Raw genomic sequence first — 24995 nt, forward strand, 5'->3', positions numbered from 1 at the left:
ACAAAACTGGAACAGACTCTGAACATAAATAATGTGCAGAAATTGCTATTCTTACTTTCACTCTTTAATATTGCTACAGTGTGAATTGAGCTAGGCTAGTATCTATATCAAAGTCATTGGTTTTTTTAAATATATTTATTTTGGACCTTGACCAAAATACCTATAAATACACTCCCTAGTTTAAGCATCACTTTCATGTCAGTGTCAACATACCACGTACAAACTTATCCAATAGGCTTCTGTAAAAAAAAACACAAGGATCTGAAAACAGCCAATTTATACAAACATTAAACAATTTACATATAGACGTCATATTTAAGGTCCACATACATAAGTTTCACAATATAAAGCATAATACAGAAAATAGTTCAAATTATAAAAAAACAAAGTCTAAAAATACAATATTGTCAACACGTCAAAAAATGTATAACTACATTATTTAACACTTTTAGGCACAGATGTTGGATGTATACTGTGATGGATGAATATAAATAGAGGAAAATGCATTGTTGCATGGTTCCTACATAATGCGTATGCTACTACAGTGTTTGACAAGCATAAGACAGTAGGAAAGACTGCTAGTGTAAAGATTCATCTCTCCCTTGACGGAGAGGCAGAACCAGGGGAGCCTTCACATCCCACAGGCACAAAAGTCTGAAAGACAAAATCAAAACAAGTTTAAACAATATGGTCCACATAGGATATTTTGTGTGAGCATTTAATTTGATATTTTCTATGAAACGTTATTACATTTGAGCATCTTCTTTAATGAAATGTGCCGTTAACTGTCATTAGAATTAAATCAATCAGAATAATTACTAGGGTTATGATCAAAATGACGATAACGATAACGACGTGCAATTGATTAGCATGTTGGGAAAAGAAAATGTGGAGCTCACGGTCGAGTCCTGGAAGTGCATGAAGGCGGCCAGGGGGTTTCCACAGCGGGGTCTGGGCTGCTGGAACGACTGGGTGTCAGGGGCCGAGCAGCCGATGTAGCTGGCCACTTCCTCATCCAGGCGAAGCTCGTCCAATAGGAGCCGGCGTTTGAGCAGCAAGGCTACGGCGGGGCTCGCGGCTGCACAGGTCGTTCGGATCAGGAAGTCTGAAGAGGCAAACGCCGAGTGGATATTTAAAACCACATGGGGCGGCAGTGGAAAAACTTAAGTTTCTTAAGGACTGCAGAGCAAAATCCGAAAAAAAAAAAATAAGTAATGATTACGATATGTTGTGGTTGTATTAACACACACACACACACACACACACACACACACACACACACACACACACACACACACACACACACACACACACACACACACACACACACACACACACACACACACACACACACACACACACACACACACACACACACCTCGCTGGAGACTGGAAGCAAAGTGCTTTCCCAGGGCGGGAATGTCGAACTCGGGCCGTGCGCCGACGGGTCCCGGGGCCGCCGCTCTCTGGGCGTCCGAGACCTCCCTCTCTGGCACCGACTGAACGGGGCCCGACTGAACGGGGGCCGACTGAACGGGGGCCGATTGAACGGGGCCCTCCGGCTTCTCGACGCGAGGGGCCCGGAGAAGCTTCTTCCCCGTCGAGAAGAAGATGACCGATTCCCTGTGGGGCTCCTGGAGGAAGGGCCCCTGCCCCGCACCGCCCTTCTTCTCCTCCTGCTGCTGCTGCTGCTGCTGCTGCTGCTGCTGCTGCTCCCCCTCAGCCCGGTGGCCTCCGTCAGCCCAGCGGACCCCAGCCTTCTAGTCCGCACAGAGGTCGGTTCAGGAATATAAAACAAAACATAAAGATCAAATGTGGAATCGGATGTCCCTTTGTGCGTCGGGTTTGTGCGTCGGGTTTGTGCGTCGGGTCTGTGTGTTGGGTGTGGATGGCTCACAGTGGAGGCTAGGTCAGCGAGTTGATCCGCGTGCGACTCCGGTCCTCTGTCAGAAATGGCCATGTTTTCCTCGTCGTCCTGATCTTCAAAAAGTCTTTGGACCACATCCTGTCGATAAAAGAACAATCGTCTCAATGTTCATCCGTACCAGCATCCTATTGATGGATCTGTGGCGTAATCCAGAAGTACGTCATATATGTAACTCATCATGCAGCTACAATAGCAGTTGATTGGCGTTAACAAGTGTTTCTTTAATTCCTTTCCGCTGCTCACCTCATGCTGCGGCTCTGAAGGGCAGGCCGGGAGATTGTGTGACGCTGGGCGTGCCGAAAAAACCTTTTTCTAAATGTATAGAAACCAACACACACACACACACACACACACACACACACACACACACACACACACACACACACACACACACACACACACACACACACACACACACACACACACACACACACACACACACACACACAGTTAGGGAGAAGGGTCTGCTGCAAAGGGAGCCAGGGCTAGGAACACATGGGCAGAACCTGCAGACATACATGCACACTGGCCATGGCAGACATGGGCTGGTTCCTGGTGTTTGGCACTCTCTGAGGGGTCCCCTTCATGGCGGGGGTTCCTGCGTGTGGCATGTCCAGAGATGATTTCAAAATAACACAAGAAGCCATGTTTTCATGCAATCACAAGAGAGGAAGCAAACTGGTTTCAGAAAACAACAGCGGTCCAACCTGCCGCTGACAAAACATACATCTTTTTATATTTATACCTGACTCTCCCCGACGACTGGTCACAGGTACTCTCCTAGCCTGGGATGTGAATAAAGACCTCGTTAAATTCATATCACATCACATCAGGGACAACATGCTCAGGCACTGACTTACTGTGTTGATGGAGGTTTCCCTGCCTGTTTGACAGGCTGTCCTGCTGGGGGTTTTCTCCAGGGCTCCCCCGGCCTTCACCCCCTCCTGATGCATGGTGCTTCGCATGGCTGCAGGGTCCAGAGAGTGCACGGCCACTCTCATTGGTCCTACTAGGGTAAAAGAATAAACACAGATTATGCAACGCAGAAATCAATTAAATCATTGCTAGCATCCCTGAGATTTGCTGTACACCAAACAATTCTTAAGAAGCTGTTGGGATTACAGGCTGTTAGAAAACACCACAATTTGTAACAAAAATATAAAGAAAATTAATAATCATAATATTAGTAAAACAAAGAATAGTAAAACAACTATTAGTAATTAAATGTAGTGGCTCAACTATTTACCCTGTATCATTACCATTGAGTTTTAAAGTTTAACTAGTTTGAAGTAGCTGTGATGAATGAAAACATAATGCTATCTTTTTCTGCCAACCTGGGGTGGCTCCAGCCTTTGCGTGGCTCTTCATGACAGATATCCGCTGGAAAAAACGATAACATCCAAATAAACTGCTTGTGTTCGGAACTGCTTTTCATGCACAGAATATTATTTAAACCACAAAATGGTTGCCTGATCACTGTTGTCACAGTCCGGCTCAAGGGAATGACAAAGAGGAGCCCACACATGGCTTTAAGTTTAACAATAATAATAGAATGTGGTGCATGTGCAAAGCTAACCCAACAATCTAAACAAACCATATGTCAAGGAGGAGAGAGAGCAAGTGGATGACTCCTACAGCTTATGTAGCTCAGCCAGCATGGGTGTTAGCCATTACAATGATCACCTCCTGGAATACTGGCAATCAGGAGGTGCCAGAGGGCTGTCACACTGTCAATCCTCACCAGTAAAATATGCCAAGCTTTCATTAATACCAGGTAAACAATAGAAGGCTAGTCCAAATAAGTCGTACTTGATAGTTACAGGGCTTCGTGGACTCTGGGGTTGCAACGCCCACATGCTTTGCCCCGACCCCTTCGTTACGCAGGATACTGAGCAGGGCTGCATGGTCAAGGTTGAAGACCTCTTCCTTACCTAAGTAACAAAAATAAAGATTTTTCAAAAATTGCTCTCATTCTCGTGAAAACAAGATGCGAGGGAAGATTGACCGTACATACCATCTGAACCACTAGAAGAACTAGCAGCAACAGCAGCCTGCAAAGTCCGCTTTTTGTAAGGGTCTTTTATACTCAGCAGATCCAGATTATTCAGACAAGCCTCTGTACTCGCTTGGCTTGCGGACACCTGGGCCGAGGCCGCGATGTTGTACTGATGCATAGTTTTAGCATCCGGTTGAACGGACACCTTCGATGAAGTCATTGGTTTAATAGCATGAGACGCCGAGGATACAGCACTTGAAGGCCCAGTTCCTTTAAGTGTCTCCATTCTTTTCGTCAAATCTCTATTTAGAGCTTGAATAACAGATGACTCTGGTTTTCTTGTAGCCAGTTTTTGTGAGATAGAGAGCTGCGATGCAAAGTCTACACCAACCTCTTTCCTTGGAGTTTTTCCATTCACATTGTTCCCCTTTGAATACCTAGAGTTTAATGTATTTTCATCACTGCCAACCCTTGGTGTTAATGTCCTGAGAACTCTTTGGTTTTGGAGTGCCGTTCCTTTGCTCCTCGGCTGAGAGAAATTGAAAGGCATGGGCTTGGTGCATGGCTGTTTAGACTTGGTTTTTCCCTATGAAGAAAATATCAGAGGGAAACAGACATTTAAAAAAAGTGCTTGTCTTAATAAAACATTTGGGTTAATAAGCAGAAGGACAAGATGCACTTACAGCCAAAGGTTTATCCTCCCAACTCTTGTGGAATTGTGCAAATTCCTTTGAGACCTGAAGATTGAGGGACTTTGCAAGGACTGGAAGTCTGCTTGAGCCTGGTTTAACAGTCGTCTTTTGGCCATTCCCAGTGCTCCCTGGGGTCTTGTTCTCAACATCTTTCTTAAGGAACTGAGGCACAGTTGGATTTTTAGAAGGCCTGGAGTCTCCAGGGATCCGATTTTCTTCATTCTTCAACCTATGTAGAGAGAAAATACATATATTGATGGATTTCAGGCCAAACTATTTACATTATGACTGTTCACCAGTTGTTTTACACAAAGAGGCCATCATACCTGGTGTAGTCACTTTGGATTTTGTTTTGACTTTGCTGACCCAGTACTAATATTGGGTCCATAATGACTTTAGGAGCGGGAATAATATGTTGGCTGTTGAAAGAATGCAAAGGTAGTATGAGACATTAATTAAACAAAATGCAACACGTGAGCTTTTGTTCGAATAAACAAACAGTAAATGCATTGGTCATATACTAACTGGAAAACTTGTAGCCAACACTACAAGTAATGGCATACAAAAGAAATATAATCTGAATGCAGAGCTAGAGCTATTATGAATGCAGAGGTAGAGCTAGCACCTAGCCCGATAGTATCTTATTGAAAGGCCGTTATATCGGGGTACGCTGCATGCAAACTCAAATATCCAAAACGAAGACACATTTTATGGTTAGCCAAAGACAAGCACAGCCCCTGATACATTTCCTTAACGTGAAAACCAAGCTTGGAATTGAAGCCCATTGATGCTAAAACAACACTGGCGTCCGTTGTGTAGGGGCAAATGGGATAACAGTTACAATGCACAACACTGGTAGCACAAGTGGAGGCAGGAGAAAAGTAAGATGCGATGTTAAGTTACTTTTAAACACAAATACATACTTTCCAGATGTAAGGGGGGTGTACCGTTCTTTAGTATGTCCTTGCCCTTTTCCCGATTGAAATAAGTCCCAAGTAATGGCTCCTTCGTTTGTCTTGTCGCGTTGATTTAAAGGTCTCGTTTGGTTCTTTGCACCACGGACCTGTCAACTTCCTGGACTTTGAGTAGTTTGAAAAAAGCGCGTTTTTGTATTGGTCTTCACTGGATATTAAAGGAACCAATCAGTGAGCTGTGCTAGCTGTTTGGTTTTTCTGACCAATGAGAGAGCGATTCAAGTAAACATTTCCATGGTAACGAATCCAGAATGTTTTACCACGTGATTTGTTTGCCGCAGTTGCTGTTTTTAACACTGTGTTGCAAAATATTGCTGTTTTGTAAAATAAAAATACACATATGGTATTTTGCGATACATAAATATAGAGATATTTATAAAACGGGTAGTTCTAACCAAGCTATCTGATTGTTTCATAGCGGTGGTATATTAGCGTGTTGATTAGTGATTGTTGATGAGCAAAACCTAACTGCTCCTGACGCAGGCCCGGTTCCAGAACAGAATGCCTTGGGGTGCATCTGAGATTACAGGGGGTGCACCAGTACTATAGGACTACTAAAACCAGCTACCCAGCTCCAGTTCAGACTTCGCTTTTTTACACACAGGCCTTTCCTACCATAGACAAGCACTTCTGCGTAGTTCTACTGACATGTTGGAACATTTCAGCTGCAACATTAGCTTATTGATATCTTCGATAGCTTTGAATATGAGATTTTTGATTTGTGTGATGTGTGAGGTGTAAAAAAGAACAGAATTCTACACTAAAAAAAAAACATGTGACTGCAATTCAAAAATAACGTTTATTTTTTATAAATTGTGGCAGGATATTTGACCTAACAAATAATTGTACATTGCCACTTAAAAATAAAACAGATTTTAGCTGAACAAGGAAAGAACACTTTCAGACTTTGAACTTTGAACAAAAGTAATCAGTATAATACTCTTAAAGTTAACACGATTGTAAATAAATACAATAAAAAGAAATGTGGGTTCTTATGAACATAATACATTTAATACATGTATTGGATATCCAACGGATATGTAACTGTTGCCGCCGAAGAGGTCAACGTCACTACCGTGCGCACCATAGATATACTATATGGGTGCGTGCATTTTGCACACGACGCCGGCATGACACACGATGCCAGCCGGCGGCCAATCACAGCAGCGCTGATATAGAGCGACAAACCGACAACATTGCGACCTCGAGTGTGATATTGCTTTATACAACGGTTATACTAGCAAAATGTACTGATAATAATAATAATTGACAATAGATTGTGATTTGTTTGTCTTTTTAATCATATAAACGAATGAAATTGCTTCCGGCAACCAAAATAGATCACCACTGAGCGGTCAGAGTGATGTTGGATGCTCATATCTCAACGGTATTTAATGGAAATTGTCACAAGTTTCATTACAATTTGTTTTGTGAGCAAGTATTTTATTATTTTTATCATATTTATATAAAAAAAAATCTTTTTTTTTTTTTAATTGAGGGTGCAAACATTTTTTTGAGGGGTGCAGTGCATGCTTATGCACCCCCGTAGAACCGGGCCTGTCCTGACGAGCTGGCTGTCGCCTTGCATGGTTGACTGCCGTCGGTGTGTCAATGTGTGTATACCGATGGTCGCTTTGGATAAAAGCGTCTGCTAAATGCCCTAATTGTAATTGTAATTATACCATATATACCACGGCTATGACGTCTAATTCCTTTGCACAGTTCAGTATCACTCCGCCTCAGAGGTAATAACCCGTTACCCTTAAAAATTATGATAGTGACAAAATTGTCATTTATCTTCACCCGATAGGGAAAGTTAACAGCGGTAACGACGATGTTTGATAAGTAAGGCAGGCCTTCTGCATATATTATTTTAATAGCTACTAAAAAAAATACACTAGAGAGACGTTCATCACCTTGCGACATTGTTGCACAGAATATGCATGCAAACCATGGACATATATTATAAAAGCAAAGATTATAGAAGCAAACGCAGCAATGATACAACTTCTTCCTCCGCAGCCCAAAAAAATAAATAAAAAAAAGCCTAAGCAGTTTACAAAGTCATCCGCTGAAGCTGGATAGTTTATCAGATATTGCACAATAAATGCCAACAAACAAATTCATGTAAATGAATAGCCAACTAATTAAATCAAGATAACACAGTTAGCAACAAAGCGTTGGATAACGGTACACTTGTAGATCTTTGTAGCCCTATTCCCTCACGATCTGCAATGCCCACCATTGTGGAGTTAAAGAAAACGATTTAAAAAAATGCAGTTATCTTGTCAAATAAAGAGCGACAGTGGACTGTTATTTCAAATAACAAGTAGGCCTGGTACGACCGTCCGTGGGTACTTGTTGCGCTGGTCGTGCAGACACACGTCATGAAAGTAACAGTTGAATACCAGGAGAGGGCGCTGAGAATAAACTGGTACAGATGGAGGTCTCTGTTACACCTAGTGGGGGTGGCTGTCACCGCAAATAACGAGAGTAGAGGGAAGAAAAAAGTGTGAAAGGAGTGAACAACAGAGTGATATTGCTGCAGTCATGGAGCTTCGCGCAGAGCTTCTCAAGTCTATTTGGTATGGTTTCACTGCTCTGGACCTGGAGAAGAGTGGTAAGGTGTCCAAGTCTCAGCTCAAGGTGAGGACTAACTCAAATTAAATAAGATCATAGGTACACTATTATTGTAGGCCCTGAGAGTCCAGTTTCTAACCTTGTATCAACATGTGGTTCTTGCTGTAAGGAGGATGGATGTGAACTTTATCCAAAGGAACGTAGTCTAGCAAATTATTATTGTAATACATACCATACTGCTTGAGGAAAGTAGTCTACTTAGCATATCGAATTAGTGTAAACAGAACTTTTAGGGCACTCAGCTCTTAAACAATGATTTTGCTGACAATTTGTTCGTAGTGTCGAGTGAAATGGCCTCTGCCCAAAAAAGAAGGGACATACAATAAACATCTCTGTCTCACGAATACTAAGAGTGGGAGAGCCACAGATTGTTTTCAGCCTGTATATGAATGGGAGCCCTCATCTCAAGAGTGGTGCCTATACATGATGTAACAGCGTCAGGCCGAGCAGTCAGTACTCTGGCACGGCCAGAGATCTTCCCATCGACCACAGCATGTACGTCACACAAGGCAGTGTGAAAAAGTACCAGGAAGGAGCAGACTGGCAGGTTTAGAACATGTGGACACGACGTCCATCGGTGAAAGAAACCGCTGTTCTGTTGACTTCGTAGTGATGTCACTCTGGTGGGGGTACATTCAGCCGTCTCAGCCATTCTCTGGTACTGTTGTTCAAAACAGAGCCCTGTGACTCAGCTTATCCCTCGAACGCATGCAAGCAAGCAGCCGGCTGCTATGTCTTTTTAGGCTCAGGGGCCATCGAAACCTAATTTTCTCAGAAATATCGAATGGCCTGTTACATGCAGCAGTCTTGGATCAATCAGATATGTCTGAGACACTTGACAGGATGTGGTTGAGTTTCAAAACATGGAGGCTGTGAGTCTGAAAAACTAGATGCCTCCTCAGACTGTAACTTCTTAACAAATTTAAATGATTGAGCAATCATTTATTTTCAATGTATAAGCCTGATTTTATACTAAATAATACATCAATACAACAAGATTAAAGCATTGGTTGATATTTATTGCAAATTATTCGCAATTTATTCAAAATAAAAAGCTTTCGTGCTTTTGCAAATTATTTCCTGAAGTCAGGACATGTGCAGAAAACATAATTTATGTTTCAGTTCCTTGTAAAGGTTGATCATAAATATTTCAAAAGGTTCTGAGGAAATAATGAGAAAGTGATATTGGTTAAAGGAAAGGAAGGAAATTATTTAAGCAGCATTTTTTTATATATTTGTTGAAATTCTCTCTTCTCTCAGCTTTCTATGGCTATGTCTCGTCTGTAATAAGCTTAACCAACCACTTCTTTCAGCCAAATTAAATGATGGATGGTTTATCACTCGCTCTTTCTGTGAGTCTTCCACAAAACTAAGCAAACCTATTGCCATACGTTTTCACTCTATTTTTATCTTGCTTACTCTGGCTGTTTTATCCAAATTGCCTACCCCTGCTTTAATGCCTTGACAATGCTGACTGATATTCTTCATAGCCAACACATAACTTGTGTAACTGCCATAAGAGGTATTTACCCAACACGTACCAATATATATACACACATAAACACATACATTCTATGTGTTGACGCGTTGAGTGATGTATTTCCCAGGTGCTGTCCCATAACCTGTGCACAGTCTTGTCCATCCCCCACGACCCAGTAGCTTTGGAGGAGCACTTCAGGGATGATGATGATGGCCCTGTGTCCAGCCAGGGCTACATGCCTTACCTCACCAAATATATCCTCGACAAGGTATGGACGCGTCTCGATACAGCTCGGTCCCTTGTATCCCTCTACATTTTGACATGATGATCGTGGTGTGGCTACTAACATGATCCTATGTGAATATGTGTCTCAAGGTGGAAGAGGGTGCATTCAACAAAGAGAACGTTGATGAGCTGTGTTGGACCCTCACAGCGAAGAAAAACTACCGGCCAGACAGGAGCACCACGACTGTGCTCCCAGAGAAAGATGCTTTTCGGCTCTGGTGTCTTTTCAATTTTCTCTCGGAGGATAAATACCCTTTGGTGATGGTCCCTGATGAGGTATTCAGCTTGAGCGTTGATCATGGACAACCCTTGATAAATTGGATGCATAATTCCATAATCAGAACACAGATTTTACTAGTTGCTGATAATTAATATTCTGATGCCTTTCTAATTTAATGCTGATTGATATTGTATATGTCCCTGCATACTGTATGGATCTTTTGGAGGTAGAAGGTTTCCATATGGCTAGCTTTTCAAAAAGCCCATGAGAGAGTTGCATGGCGACATTATGAAACGCTCTGCCCTCGTTATGCAGTGTGGTTTTTTTTTTGTGTTACTTGCAGCATGCTTTCTGGTTTCCTGTAGTCACACTATCGCAAGATGAAACTGATAGCCACCCTTTTTGTAAGACCTCTCTGTAGCTGCTTAAATACAACACCATAATGCTTAGATCACAATAAGTAATTTGATTCAATAGTTGGGCTTCTTGTGCAAAATGTTTTGTCTGTTCTATTTGTAATGCTCAGATTGTTTCTCCTCCAAAGCTGCGTTGACTAAGACATCAACTTCCCCTTCTATCAGGTGGAGTACCTCCTTAAGAAAGTATGCATGGCCATGAGCATAGAGTTGAACTGTGTTGAACTAGAGGACTTCACTTCCCAAGATGTAGTGCAACGGAATGGCTTCAGTGTTTGGGGTTTTCTGGAGATGATGAACTCTGGAAAGATAACCAGAGGGATGGATAAGGACATAACCAGCATGGCTATCGAGGAGATATACAGAGAAATAGTCGGGGACGTGCTCAAGGAGGTAAGAAACTCCCTTCATCTCCTTTGAGTTCCCATGTTTGGCGCCATTGCTTATCTGTGGTTGACTGGGTCGGATGCCCCCAGGGCTACTTGTGGAAGAAGGGCCAGCTGAGAAGAAACTGGAAGGAGAGATGGTTCACTCTGAGACCAAGCAGCCTGGCCTACTACTCTGGAGAAGACCGGAAGGAATGCCATGGCAATATCACTCTGGATGGGAACTGCTGTGTGGAGGTGGGACAGCTGAGACAGATGCTCCGACAAGAAGAACATGCTTGACCGGATGTGTTATCATCTGATAGGAATATTTCGTTTGGTTTTCCTTTTTTAAGCAGTAATTTCTTATTATTACAAAGGACTACATTTTGGTTAATCGTTTGAGTAAAATGAGATACATTTAAGGAAACTTTTTTTTTCTATGTAGGTATTGCCGGATCGAGATGGGAAGAGGTGTATGTTCTGTCTTAAAACTCTTTCAAAGACTTATGAGATGAGCGCCTCAGACACCAAGCAGAGACAAGAATGGACCACCGGTCAGTGACCTAATCTACTAATAGAAATCCTATATTTTCTCTCTCACATCTCTGCTCTTGAAATTTCTCCTCTACTCTCCTCTCATCAAATCTCTTCTTATTCAAACAGCTATCTGTCTAAAGAGATTATCCCTCTATGAAAGCCATCAAACCTTTCCTCTTCATTCCTCTCCTTTCGGTAGCCATTCAGACAGCCATCCGTCTGTACGTGGAGGGGAAGACCTCCCTCCACAAGGACCTGAAGCTGAAACGCAGGGAGCAGCGGGAACAGCGCGAAAAAAGGCGACTGGACAAAGAGGAGGAGCTGCAGAGGCTGCGGGCCCTGCAGGAGGAGAGGGAGCACAAGCTGGCTGAGCTGGAGGTCCTCAGGGAGGCGCAGAAGCAGGCCCAGGTGCTCCAGGAGCAGGACGAGCAGAAGAGGCGGGAGCAGCACGAGCAGCTCCACCGGACCCTGGAGATCCAGCTCCGGGAGGCGGAGGAGGTGAGGCAGGGTGGGGGGGCGGGACTCTGGAGGGGAGGGGGCATCTGCTGTGAAAGGGCACGTGTCTGGCGGAACTGGAAGAGGGAAGGAGGTCAACTAGTTCGACCAGAGAGGTGATTGTTTATGTTGGTGGAAGGATTGAATCAGCAAGTGTGGGTGAAAAAAAAAAGGAAAAGTGATGACAGACAAATAGTCCAAGCATATGAATATTTGAATAATCAATGAATTAACCACCCATCTACTTTGAAAGGATTTAAGATGTAGAGCTCTACAGTGTTCACGACATTACACGTCTTACTGAATGCTTTTGTAAACAGTCTGTGGACTGATTCGCGGTTGGTCTGATTGAAGGCACGGGCCAGCATGCAGGCAGAGATGGTTCTGAAAGAGGAGGAGGCAGAGAGGCAGAAGAAGAGGATCCACGAGCTGGAGGAGATGCAGAAACACCTGAAGGAGGCCTTGCAGCTTGAGATAAAAGCCAGGATGGATGAGGAGGCCTTCCGCTATGCCCAAACCGGGTAAATCCAGCAACTAATATGCTGTCACATTGACGCACACAAATGATCTGTCTATGACAGGAATACACCGTTTTGAGATGTATAAATGGGACTGTGGTATGGAAAGCCTTGTGGGGATTTGTTTGGGGCTTTGCTTCATTTTCTGGTGGCATTGATAATGTTATGCAGTGGAGCTCCTCTGGACTGACGAAGATCCCGTTTGGTTGCTGAGGAAGTACAGTACAGTTAACATGGGAAGTTATCAGGTGCCTTGCAGTCACACCTCATTTATTTGTGTTGCAATTCTGGTGTCGATTACGCATTGTACATAGGTTTTGATTAAATTAGATGACCGCATTAAGTTTCAGTATGTGTTTCTTCAGGCCTTTTTATCTGGACAATGGTCAATTAAAAAGCAAAAAATGCAATAAATACAGAAGAGTCTAAACCTTTAAATCTGTCACAATATTCATCCTGCTTCCAGGCTGTTGGCCGAGGAAGAGGAGAAGATGAAGGCTCTGATGGCCCTGCAGGAGGAGCAGGAAGAGTACATCGTGAAGACCCAGCGGGAGAAGCAGGAGCTTAAGCAGGAGATGGAGACAAAGTCTCGCGCGCTGGACGAGGCCCAGAGGCAGCTGGAGACAGTCCGCGCAAATCGCTACCGGGTCGACCAGGACGTGGTGGTAAGATGATTAATAAACAACACCGTGATGTCTAAGACAGTTGATATGTTTAAGCAATTCAAATGTACGATTTTCGAGTAACTGAATTGACAGGGGGACAATAGCTATATTTTCTTACACAATTTTAGCCAGATGAAATTAATAAATAAATGGAAATATATAACATTACAGGTCACATATATTGAGTTCATACATTTTTTTATTTATATTTTTAATCGCTTCCACCAAAGATACAAAACACGTAATGTTGAAAATGTGTTTAAGTCGTTTTTTTTTTTCTAGCTGCACTTAGCGTTAACAGTTATTTATTATTAAAATCTATATCTATTTATATATATATATATATATACAGTGTTTCCCACACATTGACGAGACTATGGCGCACCGCCATATTCTATTTTCGGCCGCCATAGTTTCAATAAAAAAATTAATTATAAAAAGACAAACTCAACATATCTGTGTTACTTGGTTTGAGTTAAACCCAGCAGTCTGTATTAAGGGCAGCTGTGTCTGTAAGGGCCCTATCTTGCACCCAGCACAATTGACTTTCTACATCAAGGCATGTATCGTTGCTATTTTGCAGCTGGCGCAAAGCTGATTTTCCCCCGCAGCAAATTGCGCCGTTACACTTAAGCTCTGAGAGGCACGTCGGCGAAAAGCAGTGGCGTGTTCCGGCGCAAATGATACATGGGGCTATTTTGCAGATCGATTTTGCAATTGCGCCACTGACCGGTATTTTGACATGCCTAGGCAGGTTGGAACTGTAACATAAGCTTACACACACGTAGGCTATAGACAGCAGAAACATCCAAACAATTAGCAATTTTTTCATAGGGGCTCCTTGAATGTACACTGTAGTAGGCTATGCCATGCGTTTAAATAATAATAATAATAATAATGATAATAATAATAATAATAATAACAATAACAAACTCGAGCAAGGTATATCCCAGCCTTCCAAAGCAAAATCCCGTTTTAGGGTAAACGATAATGTTGGTTAAATTATTTGGGAAAGAACAGCTGATACAGTGGTAATAGGTTGTACTTTTAAACTAATGCATCTGCAAACACTGTACAGCAAACACATATTTTCTTGACACAGACATCGTGTACAAGCTCATAACTTTTAGGAATGATCAGTATTTGATCCTGAGGAAACTTAGTTTTACCGCGAGTGAATGTTTAAAAGAATGAATGAGTAATGCTTGGCGTGCATGTGTCTGTTTAAACACACGCAAACTAAACACGTAAGCTAACGCATAATACAGTACATGGCAATGTATATTAAGGGGGGATAAATGCATATTAGGAACACAAGTCGATAACGATAATGGATACAATACTGGTAACAAACAATGTTTTTTAATGTTTTGCAGCATATCATTAATCTAATCATTCAACTGAAGTTGTAGAAGAAAACGATATTCCATGTGTGAGCTAGGCCACATTATTTGGACATAAACTGAGCCATTTAAATTTTGAAATTCATGTGGTCATGCATCTGTCTCAGGGGAGACTGCAAAATATCAACTTGTCAGTTTCAAATGCGATCATGGCTCTTAAAGGGGATGGGAGATGGTACTCTCATTGGTGTATTGCATGTTACGCCCAAAGTACGCCTACTGGTATTCAGACCAATCCACTTCAGCTTTGCGTCAGGCGTAAGAGTCATTTTTCCGCCGGTGTAATAGCAAAAGCGCCAGAGCCCACAAAGCTACTTCCGTTTTGAAGTTCTCAAGAGGCCCTAAGACTTTGTGTGTGTTGGGGGAGGGGGGCTGAGAGATGTTTGGTTATTATTAATAATTATAATAATAATAAACTAATAGTATAAACGATCAGCATTGTGTTGTTATTTTTGTTTTCATCTTTTCTTAAATGCTTTCTGAAAAATCCTCAACCCCATTTAGTATGACCCTTTACATTGTGTCATAAACAATCATATCAGTACCAGCAGTTTGTAAGTCATTTGTCAGTAATTGATATGTCATATTGTGGTTCTCCAGATTGATGCATTTAAATTAAATCTATTCAAATTTTTCTCCCGGGGGGGACCCCCCAAGAAGATCGCGAGGCCTCCACCATAGTCTCCAAAAATCCTGTGGGAAACGCTGTATATATATATATATATATTTAAGCAATAGATCACGCCAGGCTGTGGTATGTGCTCATTATACCACTGTTAAGGGGCGTTGTCCGGCCCCGACGCTCAGCGGAGGGCCGGCGACCCCCTTCACAGTGGTATAATGAGCACATGCCACTGACTGAAGTGATCTATTGCTTTTATACAACGGTTACTGTTGTGGCGAAACGAAAGTCATAGACACACTACATTTAAAAAGAAACCAAGAAAGTCAAAGTAGCCGTTTTATTAAGGAATACAAAAAAGTAGTCCCTCCCTGCTGCCGCTATGCATCGACGGTCGCTATGCAACACACTTTAGCGTCCCTCCGAGAGAAGGCTCCGATAAAGCGGTTCGCCGGCAATTTATCCTATGGAGCAGTTCACTCGCCGTGTGCCTAAGCTTTCGTGAGTCTCTCCATCGCCTTGCTCACTCCCGGAGTAACAACATTTACACCCTCTCCATCATCCAACATATGTTTTACTTTGTAACTGTTTCTACTTCCAGGCACGGAGTGATATGCAAACTTTCACAAAATGATCGGGCGTCATAGCAGTTATGTATACGCTCATTATACAACAGTTAGGAACCAATCAGATCGCTGGATTTAGGTCCCCCGTTGTATGAATACAGTATATAGCACAGTATTGACATTGGTTGACTGGTTTGCTGATTTCTTCCTGATAGGCTGCCCAGAGGAAGCTTCGCCAAGCCAGCACCAATGTGAAACACTGGAATGTTCAGATGAACAGACTGATGCGTCCAATTGGCCCAGGAGGTATGGGTATCATTCTGTTCTTAAGCTCAACAAATGATCAGGAATCATTATAGGTACTCATATTGCCATGATTATTTTTTTAATGGCCATTAAAAAACAACAGTCTTTTCAAAGTGTAGTATTGCAGTGCATGTATTATAGTTGATAAGAAGTGCATTTTATAAAGTTACTGTATTTTAATGTAAATGCAGATGTTTAATAAGAATTTCTTACCTATAAACCAATTTGAAAAATCAGGAATTATTTTAAGACAAAGCCACTATGGGGCTTAATAACAACAGCTCCTTTCCACTTTCACAGACATTGTGCTTGATTTTGTTATCTAAGTGGCGTTTAAAGGTGCAGTGCTTCAAGTCAGTGGCATCTAGCTGAATGGACTTGGCATAAACTAATACCCACTTTATTTTTTGCTACACTATACTATTTTACATTTTCAGACTTAATAAGTAAAAAAAATATATATATATATTCTATCACTTGACACTTCTTCTACTGCAACAGCATGAAGGTGATGACGTGTTTTGGAAGTACCAACTGGCACTTCACAACACGGGCCTGTACAGGCCATAGTAGCCATTTGAAATAGAGAGGTGAGGGGGTGGGAATTCAGTCACCTGCCTCACAGATATTTGCTGCACAAGTCTACACACTGGACCTTTATAGCCAGGGTAGGCAAATTATTTTAGAAGCATTTTTCATTTGTTTAAATTGTACCAATTGTATAATTCTCTTTGCACCATGACCGCAGTCAATAAATCAAATACTCATAAGAAAAACACAAAACTGGTATCTGTGGCTGACGCGGCCTATAGTATGCCTTCTAATAATTCAATTCAATCCGAATAATGGTTGGATGGCTCACCTGTCTATCTACCTACCCAGGTGCACCCGTTGTGCATGACCAGAGTCTTCAACAAAGCTAAGCAGACCTACAGCTAGTCAAATGTTTTGGGGGAGTGGCTTTGGAGGGAAGCCTGAATGGAGGATTTGGAGGTTTTGTTTTATACTTTCAAATCTGTCAAAAACCTGGTTTCTCCAAATTGCCTTCCATAGCTTTAACTATGCACTGAGTTTCTGTTACAAAAATGCCAGGCACGTCATCACTATTCACTATCGACCTAGTATTTAAAAAAATACAGACTCTTCTCTTCTTCTCTCTCTCTCTCTTTCCAGTTTGTCCTAACTGCTTCCCCTGTCCCCTATCTCTCTTTAGAGAAGAGACCATCTCTAGGAAGCTCCTACTCATCCTTCCCGATGCCCTGCCAGAGGGACCCAGGGCTGCGTCTCCGGCCGCGTGCAGAAGGGAAAGATGAGGAGAGCAAGGAGAACCTGGACAACGGGGCGGGCTGCGGAGACGAGAAACGCCTTTCGCAGGCGTCCAATGGAGAAATGGACACCCCCTGAGAGAGCCACATCAGAGACAGTTATTGTGGATCAAGTAGTAGAACTGGAGCCAACGTGCGAGAGACTAGGCTATGGCACGACACTCCTACCATGGAGGGTTCTGCATGGGAGATAGGTAGTGTAAATACGTGGGGTACAACTCAAGAAGGTATAGCCACACCAAAACAAAACTGAGTTGACTGACATTTGTGCTAAATATTGGATTAACCTTCACCACCTTACACTATTTTATGCATTGTGCATGCATATATATGTTGTGTAAATTGTTGCTTAACTAATGTCTGTTTTATGTTTGGTTAGTTTGGTCAATACAAGGGTAATAGGAATGGCAAAGTGCGACCCTGATCAATAGAACATTTCCAGTAAAAAAATAAAAGTGCAAGTCAGTGTATCATTGTACCTTTGGTAGGATGTAACTAATCTGTCATTTAGTAAGGCTCTAATATAGATTTATGAAGTTAAATCGATTTTTCCAAACGTCTTGATTTTTTTCCAGTCAAGCTCATCATAATTTCAGAAGCTCTCAAATTTTAATATAATATATATGTATATATCCTCGCATACACAGGAAAAGGAAAAAACAGAACTAAAGAAAAAAAATGTCTTCATACTTCCTGTTTCCATGTCGGTTAACCAACATTTAAAAAGAGAGTGCACGTCAGAGATTCCTCGGTATTCTCGTTGTAAAGAAAATGGTTTAATCCCTCAGTGTGTTCTTATATTTAACTAGATACGTGTCACCTAACTGTTTTCATTTGGATATATTAAACACAAACAACATGTAATTGTGTTACTAAAGTGTTAAACAGTCTTGGCGCACGACGATTTTTACTTCCTGTGTTTCAAGTAGGCTTGCATAATTAGTTCACAGTAAAGAAATGTGTCATCAGTGAGTAATTTCATGCGTTGTTTTTATCAAGCAAACAGGGACATCATCTGTCAATGAGGGCCAACTACATGTCCACAAATCAAATTCCAATGATGGTTGTTTGAAGTTAAATACTGATTCAGTTTATTTTTTAGATTTAGTAGCAAATAGTTGTATGTAAAAAAAAAAAAAGTGTTTAGTTTGTATGTTTAAGGTGTTATAATATACCGGTATTACGAGAATTGCACAATTGGTGAATATATGATTTTAATAAGAGAAAGGATGGGATGCTGTTCTCTTTACTTGCACTGGGCGGCAGGCGCAGGAGAGGAATGACGCAAGGCAACACGAAGAGTTGGGTTAGGAGTGCACAGCTAAGGATATCAGTTGACTTTTCCTTTGGTTGTGTTATCTGTGGATGATATGGTAGCACGTAGGAGTGCAGCCACTTGGTTTTATTCTGCTGACGTAAGAAATGAAGAGTATCGTCATTATGTCTCGGGAGCTCCAAACGCTAGCTCTTAATGCTAAGTCCAGCTAGTCACTGTCTACAAACAACTTGTCAACAATCAGTCTTCGACAGTGCTTGTATTGTATCTTTGGTGGCAGCTACTTGTTTAAACCGGGGATACTTCTCGTACTCAACGCCTTTGAAAAAAACAGTAACACTGTGAAAGGTAAGCAAAGTATAAACTAGGCAATTGAATGCAAAAAGCAAACATTGGAATTTGGGTCAGCCACGTTAACAGTGGACTGCTGCTAGCTCGTCTTTAGTCAATAAGGCTCGTAGTGTTAGCTTAAGGCTAGCTGTCGTCCACTAACTCAGTCCTGCACACTCCATTGACACGCATACGATACTTGTAATACAGCTGTTGAGTGCCTTTAAAGTAGGTCTGTCATACTTTGCAAAACTAGACCTCAGGAAATCCCACGAAGTCCTGCATTCAGTCACAGAATAGTTAATGCAAAAAATAAAACTAGATGGCCATTGTTAGAGCAAGTGTGACAGGTTGTTTTCTGCAGGGCATGGCATGTCTCAACAGAACCACTATTCACGGGATATTTCCTGGCATAGATTGGCAAAACCAAATGGATACCACTGGGTTCTATAGCTGATAAAGGATTAGAGGATTTTTCACATTTTTGAGAATGTATTCAAACGACGACGTTGAAATGGACGTAAACAGCCGATCCTGGTTTATTTCGTTGTTGGTACAACGTTAGGCAGATAATTTGCATCTGCTTCACGGGTTCCAAGGGCATGCCCTTAAGGGGGTCACAGCCCCATGCCTGACTCATACAAACTGGGTTATACAGGTCTGTCCACTTTATAATGTTACTGTTTAAAAGTATTTTCAAAAATGTGCATTGGATGATACTTTGGATTTGGTTCTATTTGTGGGGTTAAATCTATTCGCGGAACGTACTCATTGGTTGTGGCGGGTCTGTCCTCCCAGGGGCCGGACTCGGATTGAAGCGCAGGCAGCTACGCATAGTGGAGACTGGTGGTACAGCTCCCTAAAGACCCAACATTAATTTGACAACCAATTTAAAACTATAATAAAACAATAATTAAGAGATATCAACTTGATGCGACCACGATATCTTTATAAATAATTATGTTTAGCGATACAAAGCGTTTCTTTTTAGCAAATCTGAACTAATTTGTAGTTTTACCTGTTTTATTGTTTATTGATTAAAAAAATAAGAATTTAATTGGTTTGTTGTTTAGTGTCCCTGCCTCTTGGCACTATTCATACTCTTGTTTGTACAAGAGTACACAGCTATGATAGATATTTAATCCTATGATCATTTCATTAAGATTTAAGAGCGGGAAAAAAATGTGTGCCTGTTATAAACTGAAATTATGATTTTTGAATTATCAGATTTATTATTGTGCTACTTTGGAAAACAGCCACTTCTGTTGCAGCTGGCTGTGCTGCACAATTTCCCCCAAATTCCATTGTAAATTAGCCCCTTGGTGTTGCCTTGAACTTTCTATGATCTTGAAAGGTGTTTCCAAGTATTTGCTAATGTGTCAAATCGCTGTGTGTTATTAACGGATTAGCTAGTCCAGTTCATGGATCCCTTTTACCATGTTTCCACGTTTAATCGTGTCTTTATCTTGAGCCATCAACAACCTTTGCCTTACACCAGTCCTTCTGCGTTCTTCCCAGGGGAGTTATGTTGGCAACGTGACAGGACGGTAGCTTCTGTACCACCCTGAACAGGAGCCATGGATGCGTTTCAGCATACTGCCAGAAAGCTGCCGGATGGTGTAAACGGAACACGTGAGCCAAAGTCCCCCCAGGACCCAGAGTCGGTCGGGGCCTCGAACTGTGCAAATGGGCCGGACTCGCCGGAGGTCCCAGAGCTGCAAGAGCTGAGAACCAGGGAAGCTGCTGATGATGAGGATGATGAAGAGGTGGAGAAAGTAGTGGACAGAGAACGCTCGCCTGTATCTAAAGGGCCGAAGCAGAAAGCTAAAAAGGAAGCCACAAAGCAGGATGGAAAAGAACTCAAGAATCACGTCAGCCGTGCATCATCCCCCAACTACACAGGTATGACACTAGCTTTTCCTTAGCATCTGGTTGAGCAGCTATGAGTTGAATCACGCCAGGGTGCATTCATTGTCAGGTGTGGACACTCCCAGGTTGCAACTTGATCACATGGGTGGGTATCTGTTGTGTGTGAGTATCTGGCAAATCTTAACAAGAAGAGTTTCGTTGATGCAACTAATCCAGGCCTTTCATTAAACAAGCTTTGGCCTACTGAAAGCCCTGACACCCACACACTCTACCTTGATTCCTCCTTATGCAGATCTCTCCCATACCTCGTCGCCGTCCTTGTCAGAGCAGCTTCGCCTGGGCCGAGAAGAGGCCGCAGGGGCTGGGATTAATGTGGAGTGCAAAATCTGCGGGGACAAGGCCTCTGGCTTCCACTACGGTGTGCATGCCTGTGAGGGCTGCAAGGTATGTGTATTAGTGGATTACACTGTGATGGCAGACTTTCAGAACAAGACGGTGTGACAATGGGTTCATTGTGGGTTTGGTTGAGCCTATTTCTGTTTGTGACCCAGGGCTTTTTCCGACGGACCATCCGAATGAAACTGGAATACGAGCGCTGCGAGCGTGCGTGCAAGATACAGAAGAAGAATCGGAATAAGTGCCAATATTGTCGATTCCAGAAGTGCCTATCTTTGGGAATGTCTCATGATGGTGAGATAACATACAACTTTTTCTTGAAGTGCCAACTTAATTTAGTTGAGTGACTCATTGACGTACGTGTGTGTGTGTGTGTGTGTGTGTGTGTGTGTGTGTGTGTGTGTGTGTGTGTGTGTGTGTGTGTGTGTGTGTGTGTGTGTGTGTGTGTGTGTGTGTGTGTGTGTGTGTGTGTGTGTGTGTGTGTGTGTGTGCGCGTGCACTGCACATCAGCAATCCGGTATGGACGCATGCCTGAAGCTGAGAAGAAAAAGCTGGTGGCGGGCCTACAGGCAGAGGAACAGAACCTCCGCAATCCTAAAGGTGCAGACCTCAAGACGCTGGCCAAACAGGTCAACGCAGCCTACTTGAAAAACCTCAGTATGACCAAGAAAAAGGCCCGCAGTATCCTCACGGGCAAGACCAACAGCACCTCGGTATGTCTCCTGCTGGATCGCTCAGTTCATCCAGGACTCTGCACTCATCATCCAATACATAGTATTCGTGACTTTAATTCCAATTTGAAAAAATTCTAAAATGGTCACTCCTTCATACATTATTGAATCATTGACATATCAATATTCCCTACCAGAGTTGTAGTCCTCTGTCAATTGCAACCAATTGCAAACAGCTGCAATGTAGAAAGGAATAGGATAGTGGGCCTCAGCTGCATTACAGTAACCTTAATGATCCCTCCCCCTTGCAGCCCTTTGTCATCTATGACATGGACACCCTATGGAAAGCGGAGAGCGGTTTAGTATGGAGCCAGTTGGTGCCGGGGGCACCCCTGACCAAGGAGATTGGGGTCCATGTGTTCTACCGCTGCCAGTGCACTACAGTGGAGACTGTGAGGGAGCTCACAGAGTTTGCCAAGTCCATTCCAGGCTTTGTGGACCTCTTCCTCAATGACCAGGTTTCATGTGTTTTTTCTTCTGAAACGACAAGCAATTCTTCATAAAATGACTTATTTATAGATTAAAAGACGTTCAGCTGACAGGATGTTTATTTTTCATGGGAATAACCTGCACATTGCCCAATTTGTTTTTTTAAATGTTTTCTCTTTTTACTTGTACTAAAAGGACTTTGCTTTCTTCAGGTGACTTTGTTGAAGTATGGTGTGCATGAGGCTATTTTCGCCATGCTCCCCTCGCTCATGAACAAAGATGGACTTTTGGTGGCCAATGGCAAAGGATTTGTGACCAGAGAGTTCCTGCGAAGTTTAAGGAAGCCCTTCAGTGAGATAATGGAGCCCAAGTTTGAGTTTGCCTTAAAGTTCAATGCTCTGGAGTTGGACGACAGTGACCTGGCACTGTTTGTTGCAGCCATCATACTCTGTGGAGGTGAGGGGGGCACATGTGACCAATTGTTGGTTGTGTTGCTTTCGGCCTATCAAAGGGCCACTCTGTAATGCCATCATGGTGGCTGCTAATACTGTCGGTGTCTTTTTGCAGATCGCCCAGGGCTGATAAACGTGAAGCAGGTGGAACAGAGTCAGGACAGGATACTGCAGGCCCTTGATCTGCACCTCCAGACCAACCACTCTGACTCGCTCTACCTCTTCCCCAAGCTGCTGCAAAAGATGGCCGACCTCCGACAGCTGGTCACAGAGAATGTTCAGCTGGTTCAGAAGATTAAAAAAACTGAGTCTGAGACCTCGCTCCACCCTCTGTTGCAGGAGATCTACAAAGACATGTACTAGTTTTTAACTCCACAAACGGTTGTTGTGGGTTTATGAGCAATATGGTTACGGACTGAAGTGATGTTTTTTTCAAACTGAAATTCTAGGGAAGCACTGCTCCAGACATGGACTTACTGTTTTGTGTATGTATGTGTGTGTGTCTGTGGCTGAGGCGATTGAGTGGTAATACTGTAGTTACATTGTAGGTTTAAGGTAATCGGCAAATACCCTTTTGATATCAGAATTACCAGAAGAATAATAGTGTAAATAATAAGTGTATGTGGAATCATGTTCCGCAAGTCCTCGTTGCGCAAAAAAAAAGGTCACTGAACTGTTTGAATGGTATGTTGTGTTTGAAGAGGCGCTGTTTTTCTTGTTCCTCAGGGGTAAGCTCCCATTTCATTCTGACCCCATATCAGTGCCCTGACAGAACCTGGCCTTTCAGTGGCAGTGTAACTCTGTACTCTGCCAATGTTTGTATACAAGAGTATTAGCACAAGTGATCAGAGCTGCCTGTTTGTACTGTATGGAGATGAGACATGCCAGGGTCTTGGTAGCAGAGTTATTTTCGGGCTCTATGTTAAAAAAGACTAGGTGTGAAATGTATTTTGCTTGTGTACATCCGCATTGCACTAAACAATGTTGGGTTTTTTGGAGGCAGAATAGCAAAAAAAGAAAACTGGGCAGGCTCCAGCTGGGTAAAGCTCACACAAGTGGCAGCATCTGTGTGATACCATTATACTGTGTACATTTTTGTGAGAACAGTGTCTTGAGTTGGGTGATTGAGGTGTTCACTTAGTGAGCTCACTGAGCTGTGATAAATGGGCTATGCTGCACAGATTCTACGCAGAATTGGTGAATAGAATTGCATCACTCCTTTATTTCGAGGGGGTATTCTCTTTAGCCAGGCAAATAGTTCTCCCCAATGTATTTTAAGATTCCTTAGTTATTGTTATGAGTGAATGAAAAATCTATTGGATGTATACTGAACCAAGCATAGATTTTACGAGTGCATGTCTGTATTGAGTGTAAGAATGCACCAAATATAAGTAACCTAACATTTTCTTTAATCTGAACATTACAAATTTGGAGTTATACTAAAATCAATGTAGCATGCTATCCCTATTAATTTGATGACAATTATTAGATCAATGTATTGATTGTGTGACATCACAATGGTTTGATGTACTGTCACAACTGTTGACCACAATACCAGAGTACCATTTTTCGAGTTCCACAATTCAATGATTTATGTTGTAAAAGCAAATGGTTTTTAATATATCTATTTTCAAATACATAGTTTGATGGACTATATCATTAATGTATAGAAACTTGATATGTCTATCAATATAAACAAACTTTACTTTGAAAGGTCAATGAAAAAAATCTTGTTTTATTATCTCTTAAACCCTAACTACCTCTATATGTTGTATGTTTCCTTCACTTTATCACATGTACCAATGTCTGATAATATTGTAATATCTGACATTTTGCCTTAAATACTATCAGTAGGCTACACATTGCAAATTTTATATTGTAGTGTATGTGCAATGTGCCAAAACAATTATGTGAATAAATGATAAAGGACTGAGCTATCAAAAAGTTCACCAGGTTATTTGATTATACAAAACAAGGCCTTAACGGGTGTATTTTGAAAATGCATTCTTGATTTGTATTAATTTCGAGGAGAGATCCACGTCATTAAAGGAAGTAGATACACGTTTCAATTGGTTCA

The 24995-nt window shown here is 42.2% G+C and overlaps 3 protein-coding genes across 10 annotated transcripts; 2 read left to right on the forward strand and 1 right to left on the reverse strand.

Annotated features, from left to right (window-relative positions):
• Nucleotides 1-260: 260 nt before the first annotated feature.
• Nucleotides 261-5737, reverse strand: troap (trophinin associated protein). 8 transcript variants are annotated; one of them, XM_030352074.1, is made up of 16 exons: nt 5539-5736; nt 4942-5034; nt 4607-4844; nt 3942-4509; nt 3737-3858; nt 3262-3307; nt 2788-2936; nt 2673-2712; nt 2446-2525; nt 2171-2239; nt 1898-2005; nt 1715-1757; nt 1555-1684; nt 1379-1524; nt 900-1105; nt 261-654 (listed from the first exon to the last, which is right to left on the reverse strand). In XM_030352074.1, the coding sequence occupies exons 2-16, from the start codon at nt 5001-5003 to the stop codon at nt 592-594; spliced, it is 2070 nt and encodes a 689-aa protein (XP_030207934.1). In that variant the 5' UTR covers nt 5004-5034; nt 5539-5736; the 3' UTR covers nt 261-591. The 8 variants fall into 8 exon arrangements, with proteins under 8 accessions (XP_030207934.1, XP_030207925.1, XP_030207916.1 ...); XM_030352065.1 differs by having other exon boundaries at nt 1715-1760; XM_030352056.1 differs by having other exon boundaries at nt 1379-1684.
• Nucleotides 5738-8082: 2345 nt separating this feature from the next.
• Nucleotides 8083-18407, forward strand: LOC115540625 (differentially expressed in FDCP 6 homolog). Its single transcript, XM_030352085.1, has 11 exons — nt 8083-8235; nt 9837-9977; nt 10085-10270; nt 10796-11023; nt 11107-11253; nt 11444-11552; nt 11735-12033; nt 12385-12551; nt 13015-13213; nt 16020-16110; nt 17324-18407. Exons 1-11 carry the CDS (start codon nt 8140-8142, stop codon nt 17512-17514), a joined length of 1854 nt encoding a protein of 617 aa, XP_030207945.1. The 5' UTR covers nt 8083-8139; the 3' UTR covers nt 17515-18407.
• Nucleotides 18408-18669: 262 nt separating this feature from the next.
• On the forward strand, nt 18670-24851 carry ppardb (peroxisome proliferator-activated receptor delta b). The gene is made up of 8 exons (XM_030352117.1): nt 18670-19059; nt 20560-20943; nt 21203-21354; nt 21462-21600; nt 21817-22019; nt 22289-22495; nt 22679-22922; nt 23034-24851. The coding sequence occupies exons 2-8, from the start codon at nt 20619-20621 to the stop codon at nt 23279-23281; spliced, it is 1518 nt and encodes a 505-aa protein (XP_030207977.1). The 5' UTR covers nt 18670-19059; nt 20560-20618; the 3' UTR covers nt 23282-24851.
• The last annotated feature ends 144 nt before the right edge of the window (nt 24852-24995 follow it).

The sequence above is a fragment of the Gadus morhua genome, chromosome 1 (genome assembly GCF_902167405.1).
Source record: "Gadus morhua chromosome 1, gadMor3.0, whole genome shotgun sequence".
Taxonomy (NCBI): Eukaryota; Metazoa; Chordata; class Actinopteri; order Gadiformes; family Gadidae; genus Gadus; species Gadus morhua.

Coding starts and splice junctions, on each gene's coding strand:
- ppardb (XM_030352117.1), top strand. CDS start 20,619: ATGGATGCGTTTCAGCATACTGCCAGAAAGCTGCCGGATGGTGTAAAC. Junction 22,020..22,288: donor GCAAGACCAACAGCACCTCG/GTATGTCTCCTG, acceptor TCCCCCTTGCAG/CCCTTTGTCATCTATGACAT. Junction 22,923..23,033: donor AGCCATCATACTCTGTGGAG/GTGAGGGGGGCA, acceptor GTCTTTTTGCAG/ATCGCCCAGGGCTGATAAAC.
- LOC115540625 (XM_030352085.1), top strand. CDS start 8,140: ATGGAGCTTCGCGCAGAGCTTCTCAAGTCTATTTGGTATGGTTTCACT. Junction 9,978..10,084: donor CCAAATATATCCTCGACAAG/GTATGGACGCGT, acceptor ATGTGTCTCAAG/GTGGAAGAGGGTGCATTCAA. Junction 11,254..11,443: donor ATGGGAACTGCTGTGTGGAG/GTGGGACAGCTG, acceptor TTTTCTATGTAG/GTATTGCCGGATCGAGATGG.
- troap (XM_030352016.1), bottom strand. CDS start 5,003: ATGGACCCAATATTAGTACTGGGTCAGCAAAGTCAAAACAAAATCCAA. Junction 2,006..2,170: donor CTTCAGAGCCGCAGCATGAG/GTGAGCAGCGGA, acceptor TTTTATCGACAG/GATGTGGTCCAAAGACTTTT. Junction 655..899: donor TGCACTTCCAGGACTCGACC/GTGAGCTCCACA, acceptor TTTGTCTTTCAG/ACTTTTGTGCCTGTGGGATG.